The 12558-nt window shown below is 34.4% G+C and overlaps 1 protein-coding gene across 1 annotated transcript in view; it reads left to right on the forward strand.

Moving 5' to 3' along the window:
- The first annotated feature begins 1993 nt into the window (after positions 1-1993).
- Positions 1994-12558, forward strand: part of LOC132546903 (WD repeat-containing protein on Y chromosome-like) — a 47160-nt gene continuing 36595 nt past the window's right edge. The window contains exon 1 of the mRNA XM_060210630.1: positions 1994-2250. Within this exon, the coding sequence (XP_060066613.1) occupies positions 1994-2250 (257 nt within the window). The remainder of the gene's footprint in view (positions 2251-12558) is intronic.

Here is a 12558-nt window from a genome sequence, read left to right on the forward strand (position 1 = left end):
CTCTAGTGGAGACACTTTGCTTGTTAAAATTAGAGGTTTATGAATATATTTAAATATGTAATTCATTTTGTATTGGGAATATAAATCTAAATGTCCGATTCCTCAGTAATAGAAATGTCCTTAAAAGTACTAAACAAATCCGAACTCTTTTACATTAGAAATGGAGTTTTAGACTTTCTACCGTAGAGACACCAGTGTTTGATATGATTTTATTGGCCTTATTGTCAGCCTTTAGTCATAAGTCTGGCATTACTTTAAATGATATTTAATCAACAGTTTGAATTTCTGATGTCAGTCAACACAGACTCCACATTGTCACAGGACAATTTAGCTATCCGTGTATGCTTAAAGTTTTTAAGTTTATGTGTAGCATTGTCTGTGTGAAATGGAACCTGCACTTAATATACTAGTAATTCTGTGTAAAGTGCTTGTCTTACAGATGGGACTGCTCGCTGTTAGTGTTAGGTGTATTATTGTTGGTATGAAATGGTCAGTACTGTTTTTGTAAGCATGAATAGATCAATACTGTTTGGCTCAACAGTGTTATCTGTAAATGGACATTTTGTAAAGTTTGACGATTAGCATACTTATACCTAATGTCAATATTTAATATTCACTTATAGCTATTGTAACACAAGTAAATAAACTAGAAATAAACATTTTCTTCATATTTTCCAGTTCTTGTGTATCCTATTTATAACAAATATCTTACAAGGACTGGTTGGTTATTTAGCAGTTTTTAGGAAAGAAATATATGATAATTGTTTTATAATTATTGCTGTAAAAATGAGAGGACTGATAAAAAGGCTGATACAGGTTGTCACTACAAAGGTGAAAGGAATTGAGTGAGAATATTTACCTGTCTGGTCGTTAACAGGTATCAAGTGGAGTGTTGTATTACTTACCTTGGGTTGGTACCCAATAGATGTATCTGTGTTTCCATGGTACACATTGGATCAAATCAGTTCTCGGTCTATGAAAACTTTTAGAATTGAATTGATCTAAAGTTTATATGTTTTATGAGATTTTTTTTCTATATTTTACTTTGACAGAGTAAAGTAGTTTAAGCAACTGAGACCTGTTTCAGTACTGAAAACGTTGCTGGAATGTACTTGAGACTGGAGTGTCAATATCGTCACACTGTTTGCTGTGCGATGTTGTATTATATAATTGAAATTGATTACTTAGCATGCCAAATAAACCGTACATAAAGAAAAACTTGTGAGGCGAGAAATAGCCGGTGCGTAAGTGATTCAGCATTCAGCCGTCGTACAAAGGAATACTTGTTAGCAACAGATGGAGCTCTGTGTTGATTTATTTACAATGTTAATTTGTAATGGATTCTGATCAGGACATCAATATTAGAAAGTGCAAAGTTTACATCGAAAGTTTGTTTGGAATTTCCTGTGTACACTTGGGAGTGTAGAGAGTGGCCAGTGGTTACAAATTAGTGCCGGAGGATTTCACACAAAAGTAGACATATCAGTGCTGTCATTCTATTCAATTCCTCCTTGATATTGTATTAAAGTTATGACTGCTGCAAAGAGGTTTTCAATTGAGAGGATTGTATGGAAGTGTTGAAGGGTAGAATGGCGGACAGAACAAAACGGTAACATTTCTATAGAAATGTGTGTTTATTGGGGAGCTGAAGTGACCTGTGTAATTCTGTACTAATCAGAAGTAGGCACCACAACAGCTATTCAGTTTGACATCTAATGTGATGTAAATCATATCACCTTGTAAGCCATACAGGTTTTTCAATAAGTTGGGAAACTATTTTTAAAGTTTTTGGAATTTATCACTACTGATAATAATTTTGTTGTGAGGTGTTTGTCATCAAACAGAGACTTTAAAGATATTTGAGTAATTTGTTGTTTTATTGGTCAACAAATCCTTTGTGGCTGGTAGATGTGAGGAATTGATTTGTGTTATTGATTCTGTCTTTGAGTTAGGGTTAAGGTTGTCTCAATCCTCACACCGACAGACCATCAACATGTACAGGACAGGAAAACGCTCACAAAACAAGCCTCAGTCTGCTCCTCGATCAAGCTTTAACCGTATAAGTGGCATCAGCAGGCTTAAAACAGCACCGCAAAATGTTGGCTCAAGCCAAAAGATGACCTCAGATATTGAAAACTCTGACACCATTTTGAATGAAAGTGAGGAAAAAAATAACATTGTAGAGGATAAAAACAATGACAAGAGGATGAAGTCAAAGCCAGCCTACTCAGATGATGAGGACAGCCTCAGGTAAGCATGAAAACTCAGCCTTGGGTGAAACGTCGGGGACACTTTAAAACACAAATGCACCAGATTCTCAATTATATTTTTTTCAACTTTTTTATTTTTGATGGTACCAACTTTTTATACCAACAATTGATGGCCATGTTTGTGATATCATATGACAGTATCCTTGTCCGTCTATCTGTCGGTTGGTCTGTCAGTCTTTCTGTCCATCTCAAGCATAACTATGCCCATGGTTAAGCAAGAATCATGAAACTTGGTGTATACATTGATCATGCTAAGGAAATGTATACTATACCAAATTCAGGGCCCTTGACCCCCTGAATTACAGAGTTACTTCCCTTTTGTTAAAATTTTGTGTCTGGAGCATCACTTTGCCTGCATTTAAATTAGGATGTTGAAGGTGATGTATACATCAGTCATACAAAAGCAAGGTGCAATGTAGCAAAGTCAGGGCCCATGACCCTGCAGTACAGAGTTATTGCCCTTTGTTAAAATTTTGTGTCATGATCATAACATTATTTGCATTAAAACCAGGAGCGTGAGACTTGGTGTATACATTGAGTATATTAGGAGAATGTGTAGCATAATAAATTCAGGGCTTGCAACCTGTTCTTAACAGAATTATTGCCCTTGTGTAAAATTTTGTGTCAAATAAAGTCATTTTTGGGGAGCATTCATTAGTTTCAATGATATTTTTGTTTTGACTTTAGTGTCTAATGCAGTGTGATGTGTATCATATCCAATACTTTGTGAAACTAATTACTCAGGCATACTAACAGCAAACATTTGTCAGTTAAAGTCTGGCCAACATATTTTGCACATCTGATGTCTGATGCTGCATCCAGTGGTACTATTCTGCCAGATCTTACACAGTTGTATCTTGTAATTGACATTTGATATACACATATATGTAAAACCTCAGATATGTTCCTATAATACACTTTAATTATTTGTCATCATTAGAGTTGACCATGTATAGTACAATGTTTGATATCTTGTATAATGTGTATCGTGCTGTTACCATGTTTAAGACATCAATATGACTACTATAGAGTCAAAACTGATGTTAGATCCACTTACTTTGATATTCCCAAAAATATACATTTGTACTTCAACTCACAAGTGTTCGACACACATAGACTTGTACAATATGTAAAATAATGTGTTGATGAATCACCTGGACTGTTATTCCAGGGGCCAAATGGGACCTGTATCAGTGGAGGATTCAGTTGTCTGAAGAAGTAATTACATTGCAGGCTTATCTGTGTTATTTTATACAGTGCAATGAACTGAGATTATTACTATTTTTATAGCTATTTCTGAATGTACATGTATGTTGCTTGACTGAAAATCAAACAAGGGGATGTAACTCTTGGAACCTTCAATTTTAGTTATAGTGTGTCAATGATCTGACTTATTAGTAGGTTTACTGTTGATAGTATGATATAAATATATAAAGAAAATACTCCTTTCTACTTTACAGATTGCATTTATCTGATACTCATTAAATAGAATGTGTTACCTGTTTATGTTTGGGATTAATTTGTATCAGTTAAAGGCTGACAATCTCATTTCAGGCAAAGATAGATGAGTTGTAACAGAATGTTAGTTCAAAAATATTGAATATGATATCACTTCACATTAACTGTCAATTTAAATGCATCCAGACTTACCTGTGATATAATACTGATACAGCTATACTGACTTACCTGTGATATAATACTGATACAGCTATACTAACTTACCTGTGATGTAATACTGATACATACAGCTATACTGACTTACCTGTGATATAATACTGATACAGCTATACTAACTTACCTGTGATGTAATACTGATACAGTTATACTGACTTACCTGTGATATAATACTGATACAGCTATACTAACTTACCTGTGATGTAATACTGATACAGCTATACTGACTTACCTGTGATGTAATACTGATACAGCTATACTGACTTACCTGTGATATAATACTGATACAGCTATACTAACTTACCTGTGATGTAATACTGATACAGTTATACTGACTTACCTGTGGTGTAATACTGATACAGCTATACTGACTTACCTGTGGTGTAATACTGATACATACAGCTATACTGTCTTACCTGTGGTGTAATACTGATACATACAGCTATACTGACTTACCTATGGTGTAATACAGATGCATACAGCTATACTGACTTACCTGTGTTGTAATACTGATACATACAGCTATACTGACTTACATGTGATGTAATACAGGTACATACAGCTATACTGACTTACCTGTGATGTAATACAGGTACATACAGCTATACTGACTTACCTGTGATGTAATACAGGTACATATAGCTATACTGACTTACCTGTGATGTAATACAGGTACATACAGCTATACTGACTTACCTGTGATGTAATACAGGTACATACAGCTATACTGACTTACCTGTGATGTAATACAGGTACATACAGCTATACTGACTTACCTGTGATGTAATACAGGTACATACAGCTATACTGACTTACCTGTGATGTAATACTGATACAGCTATACTGACTTACCTGTGATGTAATACAGGTACATACAGCTACATGTTATTCATTACAACCTGTCACATGATACAAATATGCCAGTATTGACTGATACTGTACATAACCAAGTTTGTATCTTTTAAATTATGAAACTATAGTATTCTGGCATAAACTGATTACCACTTACAAGTTATCAAGTACTATCTATAAGTTAATGTATATATTACAAGATAATGGAACCATGTCATTCAAATACCTCACAAATTTAATAATTATGTATAAGAGAGAAATGTATACCAAAATATTATTTCACTTATCCAAGTTAAATTAAAATGCAAGGTTTGTTTGATATATTCAATGTAGAAATAATCACAAAGAGTTGTAGATTTACAGAAAAACTTGAGGATTTAATTGATTTCTGTACCCGGCTGTGCTCCTTCTCTATATCATTATGCAAAAGTATTTACTACAGAAAATGTTGTTATTTTGTACATAATACCACACGCCTTGTATCATGTTAACTATATGTATGTTTACCTCTTGTTACACACGTAAGTGTGTAGGGTGATGAAATAAAACCCTGTAACTAGCATGATGTAGCTGAACTGATTGCTGTTTTCAAAGTTAATGTTCCAGTCATTGAATCCTGTGTAAACATATTCTTTTTGATGCTATCCATTTTCTGTTTAGCACAGTGTTTACGTTTGTGCACATCGAGCTATAAAAGTCACATAAAACAGGCCATGCAAAATAAAACTGATATTCACTGATCTTCTCTCATTGACTGCAAATGAAAAATGGTTCTTAAATGGATTTTTAACAGAACTTTTATTCAGAGTTTATAGCTGATGGATTCAGTCACTGATTTTTTCAAACACAACAGATAAAGAAACAGTAACATATATAAAATATGTCAGATTTTTACAGTTATGTCCCTAAGGATCTTATATTTCATTATATAGTTATCTTTAAAACTTTGGACCCTGCTTCTTTTTAATCTCATTTAAAGGTAAAATTATAGACATTTGATACCCTAGGGCAAATGTCCAGGTCACCAGACAAGTTTGACTTGTGAAACTTTCTTAGGAAACTGTTTTTAAGTATCAGTGCCCCAGTATATATGTAAAGGAGCTCACAAGTTATTCAAGTTGAAAGTTCAGGTGACCAAGCTGTTGCATGCGTTTAATATTGGTTTTTCTGTTCACATGATGTACTTACACTGACATACTTAATAGACGAAATTTCTTATAGGACAGTCTCAGGACATTAGTTATAAAAAGTGAAAGTTTCATATGAATAAAAACTTTAGGAAGGAAGAATATATGGGATTTTTCATGAGATTCCAATTCATATAAAATTCATGAAAGTCTATTTTATTGTACCACTAGTGAGATTCCTGAAAGTCTATTTTATTGTGCCACTAGTGAGATTCCTGAAAGCCACTAGTTCCTGAAAGTCTATTTTATTGTGCCTGTAGTGAGATTCCTGAAAGTCTATTTTATTGTGCTTCTAGTGAGATTCCTGAAAGTCTATTTTATTGTGCTTCTAGTGAGATTCCTGAAAGTCTATTTTATTGTGCCTGTAGTGAGATTCCTGAAAGTCTATTTTATTGTGCCACTAGTGAGATTCCTGAAAGTCTATTTTATTGTACCACTAGTGAGATTCCTGAAAGTCTATTTTATTGTGCTTCTAGTGAGATTCCTTCTAGTGAGATTCCTGAAAGTCTATTTTATTGTGCCTGTAGTGAGATTCCTGAAAGTCTATTTTATTGTGCCTGTAGTGAGATTCCTGAAAGTCTATTTTATTGTGCTTCTAGTGAGATTCCTGAAAGTCTATTTTATTGTGCTTCTAGTGAGATTCCTGAAAGTCTATTTTATTGTGCCACTAGTGAGATTCCTGAAAGTCTATTTTATTGTGCCACTAGTGAGATTCCTGAAAGTCTATTTTATTGTGCCTGTAGTGAGATTCCACTATTTTATTGTGCTTCTAGTAGTGAGATTCCTGAAAGTCTATTTTAGTGAGATTCCTGAAAGTCTATTTTATTGTACCACTAGTGAGATTCCTGAAAGTCTATTTTATTGTACCACTAGTGAGATTCCTGAAAGTCTATTTTATTGTGCCACTAGTGAGATTCCTGAAAGTCTATTTTATTGTGCCTAGTGAGTGAGATTCCTGAAAGTCTATTTTATTGTGCCACTAGTGAGATTCCTGAAAGTCTATTTTATTGTGCCACTAGTGAGATTCCTGAAAGTCTATTTTATTGTGCACTAGTAGTGAGATTCCTGAGATTCCTGAAAGTCTATTTTATTGTGCCACTAGTGAGATTCCTGAAAGTCTATTTTATTGTCCCACTAGTGAGATTCCTGAAAGTCTATTTTATTCCTGAAAGTCTATTTTATTGTACCACTAGTGAGATTCCTGAAAGTCTATTTTATTGTGCTTCTAGTGAGATTCCTGAAAGTCTATTTTATTGTGCTTCTAGTGAGATTCCTGAAAGTCTATTTTATTGTGCCTGTAGTGAGATTCCTGAAAGTCTATTTTATTGTGCCACTAGTGAGATTCCTGAAAGTCTATTTTATTGTGCCTGAAAGTCTATTTTAGTGAGATTCCTGAAAGTCTATTTTATTGTGCCTAGTGAGATTCCTGAAAGTCTATTTTTTTATTGTGCCTGTAGTGAGATTCCTGAAAGTCTATTTTATTGTGCCTGTAGTGAGATTCCTGAAAGTCTATTTTATTGTACCACTAGTGAGATTCCTGAAAGTCTATTTTATTGTGCCTGTAGTGAGATTCCTGAAAGTCTATTTTATTGTGCCACTAGTGAGATTCCTGAAAGTCTATTTTATTGTGCCACTAGTGAGATTCCTGAAAGTCTATTTTATTGTTGTAGTGAGATTCCTGAAAGTCTATTTTATTGTGCCACTAGTGAGATTCCTGAAAGTCTATTTTATTGTACCACTAGTGAGATTCCTGAAAGTCTATTTTATTGTGCTTCTAGTGAGATTCCTGAAAGTCTATTTTATTGTACCACTAGTGAGATTCCTGAAAGTCTATTTTATTGTGCCTGTAGTGAGATTCCTGAAAGTCTATTTTATTGTGCCTGTAGTGAGATTCCTGAAAGTCTATTTTATTGTGCCACTAGTGAGATTCCTGAAAGTCTATTTTATTGTGCTTCTAGTGAGATTCCTGAAAGTCTATTTTATTGTGCCACTAGTGAGATTCCTGAAAGTCTATTTTATTGTGCCTGTAGTGAGATTCCTGAAAGTCTATTTTATTGTGCCTGTAGTGAGATTCCTGAAAGTCTATTTTATTGAAAGTCTATTTTATTTTGAGATTCCTGAAAGTCTATTTTATTGTGCCTGTAGTGAGATTCCTGAAAGTCTATTTTATTGTGCCACTAGTGAGATTCCTGAAAGTCTATTTTATTGTGCACTAGTGAGATTCCTGAAAGTCTATTTATTGTCCCACTAGTGAGATTCCTGAAAGTCTATTTTATTGTGCCTCTAGTGAGATTCCTGAAAGTCTATTTTATTGTGCCTCTAGTGAGATTCCTGAAAGTCTATTTTATTGTGCCTCTAGTGAGATTCCTGAAAGTCTATTTTATTGTACCCTAGTGAGATTCCTGAAAGTCTATTTTATTGTCTAGTGAGATTCCTGAAAGTCTATTTTATTGTGCCTGAAAGTCTATTTTATTGTAGCACTTGTGAGATTCCTGAAAGTCTATTTTATTGTGCCTGTAGTGAGATTCCTGAAAGTCTATTTTATTGTGCCACTAGTGAGATTCCTGAAAGTCTATTTTATTGTGCCTGTAGTGAGATTCCTGAAAGTCTATTTTATTGTGCCACTAGTGAGATTCCTGAAAGTCTATTTTATTGTGCCTGTAGTGAGATTTCTGAAAGTCTATTTTATTGTACCACTAGTGAGATTCCTGAAAGTCTATTTTATTGTGCCACTAGTGAGATTCCTGAAAGTCTATTTTATTGTGCCTGTAGTGAGATTCCTGAAAGTCTATTTTATTGTGCTTCTAGTGAGATTCCTGAAAGTCTATTTTATTGTGCCTGTAGTGAGATTCCTGAAAGTCTATTTTATTGTGCTTCTAGTGAGATTCCTGAAAGTCTATTTTATTGTACCACTAGTGAGATTCCTGAAAGTCTATTTTATTGTGCCTGTAGTGAGATTCCTGAAAGTCTATTTTATTGTGAAACCACTAGTGAGATTCCTGAAAGTCTATTTTATTGTCCTAGTGAGATTCCTGAAAGTCTATTTTATTGTGCCTAGTGAGATTCCTGAAAGTCTATTTTATTGTGCCTAGTGAGATTCCTGAAAGTCTATTTTATTGTACCACTAGTGAGATTCCTGAAAGTCTATTTTATTGTGCCACTAGTGAGATTCCTGAAAGTCTATTTTATTGTGCCTGTAGTGAGATTCCTGAAAGTCTATTTTATTGTGCCTGTAGTGAGATTCCTGAAAGTCTATTTTATTGTACCACTAGTGAGATTCCTGAAAGTCTATTTTATTGTGCCACTAGTGAGATTCCTGAAAGTCTATTTTATTGTGCCACTAGTGAGATTCCTGAAAGTCTATTTTATTGTACCACTAGTGAGATTCCTGAAAGTCTATTTTATTGTACCACTAGTGAGATTCCTGAAAGTCTATTTTATTGTGCTTCTAGTGAGATTCCTGAAAGTCTATTTTATTGTGCCTGTAGTGAGATTCCTGAAAGTCTATTTTATTGTGCCTGTAGTGAGATTCCTGAAAGTCTATTTTATTGTGCCACTAGTGAGATTCCTGAAAGTCTATTTTATTGTACCACTAGTGAGATTCCTTTATTGTACCACTAGTGAGATTCCTGAAAGTCTATTTTATTGTACCACTAGTGAGATTCCTGAAAGTCTATTTTATTGTGCCACTAGTGAGATTCCTGAAAGTCTATTTTATTGTGCTTCTAGTGAGATTCCTGAAAGTCTATTTTATTGTGCTTCTAGTGAGATTCCTGAAAGTCTATTTTATTGTGCCTGTAGTGAGATTCCTGAAAGTCTATTTTATTGTGCATGTAGTGAGATTCCTGAAAGTCTATTTTATTGTGCTTCTAGTGAGATTCCTGAAAGTCTATTTTATTGTACCACTAGTGAGATTCCTGAAAGTCTATTTTATTGTGCTTCTAGTGAGATTCCTGAAAGTCTATTTTATTGTGCCACTAGTGAGATTCCTGAAAGTCTATTTTATTGTGCCACTAGTGAGATTCCTGAAAGTCTATTTTATTGTGCCACTAGTGAGATTCCTGAAAGTCTATTTTATTGTACCACTAGTGAGATTCCTGAAAGTCTATTTTATTGTACCACTAGTGAGATTCCTGAAAGTCTATTTTATTGTGCCTGTAGTGAGATTCCTGAAAGTCTATTTTATTGTGCCACTAGTGAGATTCCTGAAAGTCTATTTTATTGTTAGTGAGATTCCTGAAAGTCTATTTTATTGTGCCACTAGTGAGATTCCTGAAAGTCTATTTTATTGTGCCACTAGTGAGATTCCTGAAAGTCTATTTTATTGTGCCTGTAGTGAGATTCCTGAAAGTCTATTTTATTGTGCCTGTAGTGAGATTCCTGAAAGTCTATTTTATTGTGCCTGTAGTGAGATTCCTGAAAGTCTATTTTATTGTGTACAACTAGTGAGATTCCTGAAAGTCTATTCTATTCCTGAAAGTCTATTTTATTGTGCCACTAGTGAGATTCCTGAAAGTCTATTTTATTGTGCCTGTAGTGAGATTCCTGAAAGTCTATTTTATTGTGCCTGTAGTGAGATTCCTGAAAGTCTATTTTATTGTGCCTGTAGTGAGATTCCTGAAAGTCTATTTTATTGTGCCTGTAATGAGATTCCTGAAAGTCTATTTTATTGTACCACTAGTGAGATTCCTGAAAGTCTATTTTATTGTGCCTCTAGTGAGATTCCTGAAAGTCTATTTTATTGTACCACTAGTGAGATTCCTGAAAGTCTATTTCATTGTGCCTGTAGTGAGATTCCTGAAAGTCTATTTTATTGTGCCTGTAGTGAGATTCCTGAAAGTCTATTTTATTGTGCCACTAGTGAGATTCCTGAAAGTCTATTTTATTGTGCCACTAGTGAGATTCCTGAAAGTCTATTTTATTGTGCCTGTAGTGAGATTCCTGAAAGTCTATTTTATTGTGCCTGTAGTGAGATTCCTGAAAGTCTATTTTATTGTGCCTGTAGTGAGATTCCTGAAAGTCTATTTTATTGTGCCTGTAGTGAGATTCCTGAAAGTCTATTTTATTGTGCCACTAGTGAGATTCCTGAAAGTCTATTTTATTGTGCCTGTAGTGAGATTCCTGAAAGTCTATTTTATTGTGCCACTAGTGAGATTCCTGAAAGTCTATTTTATTGTGCCTGTAGTGAGATTCCTGAAAGTCTATTTTATTGTGCCTGTAGTGAGATTCCTGAAAGTCTATTTTATTGTGCCTGTAGTGAGATTCCTGAAAGTCTATTTTATTGTGCCTGAAAGTCTATTTTATTGTGCCACTAGTGAGATTCCTGAAAGTCTATTTTATTGTGCCTGTAGTGAGATTCCTGAAAGTCTATTTTATTGTATTGAGTGAAAGTCCTGTAGTGAGATTCCTGAAAGTCTATTTTATTGTGCCTGTAGTGAGATTCCTGAAAGTCTATTTTATTGTGCCTGTAGTGAGATTCCTGAAAGTCTATTTTATTGTGCCTGTAGTGAGATTCCTGAAAGTCTATTTTATTGTGCCTGTAGTGAGATTGTGCCTGTAGTGAGATTCATGAAAGTCTATTTTATTGTGCCTGTAGTGAGATTCATGAAAGTCTATTTTATTGTGCCTGTAGTGAGATTCATGAAAGTCTATTTTATTGTGCCTGTAGTGAGATTCCTGAAAGTCTATTTTATTTCTGTAGTGAAAGTCTATTTTATTGTGCCTGTAGTGAGATTCCTGAAAGTCTATTTTATTGTGCCTGTAGTGAGATTCCTGAAAGTCTATTTTATTGTGCCTGTAGTGAGATTCCTGAAAGTCTATTTTATTGTGCCTGTAGTGAGATTCCTGAAAGTCTATTTTATTGTACCACTAGTGAGATTCCTGAAAGTCTATTTTATTGTGCCTGTAGTGAGATTCCTGAAAGTCTATTTTATTGTGCCTGTAGTGAGATTCCTGAAAGTCTATTTTATTGTGCCTGTAGTGAGATTCCTGAAAGTCTATTTTATTGTGCCTGTAGTGAGATTCCTGAAAGTCTATTTTATTGTGCCTGTAGTGAGATTCCTGAAAGTCTATTTTATTGTGCCTGTAGTGAGATTCCTGAAAGTCTATTTTATTGTGAGATTCCTGAAAGTCTATTTTATTGTGCCTGTAGTGAGATTCCTGAAAGTCTATTTTATTGTGCCTGTAGTGAGATTCCTGAAAGTCTATTGTGTAGTGAGATTCCTGAAAGTCTATTTTATTGTGCCTGTAGTGAGATTCCTGAAAGTCTATTTTATTGTGCCTGTAGTGAGATTCCTGAAAGTCTATTTTATTGTGCCTAGTGAGTGAAAGTCTATTTTATTGCCTGTAGTGAGATTCCTGAAAGTCTATTTTATTGTGCCTGTAGTGAGATTCCTGAAAGTCTATTTTATTGTGCCTGTAGTGAGATTCCTGAAAGTCTATTTTATTGTGCCTGTAGTGAGATTCCTGAAAGTCTATTTTATTGTGCCTGTAGTGAGATTCCTGAAAGTCTATTTTATTGTGCCTGTAGTGAGATTCCTGAAAGTCTATTTTATTGTGCCTGTAGTGAGATTCCT

Source organism: Ylistrum balloti, unplaced genomic scaffold (assembly GCF_031769215.1).
Source record: "Ylistrum balloti isolate Yb309-2 unplaced genomic scaffold, AGI_CSIRO_Ybal_v1 Utg369920, whole genome shotgun sequence".
NCBI lineage: Eukaryota > Metazoa > Mollusca > Bivalvia > Pectinida > Pectinidae > Ylistrum > Ylistrum balloti.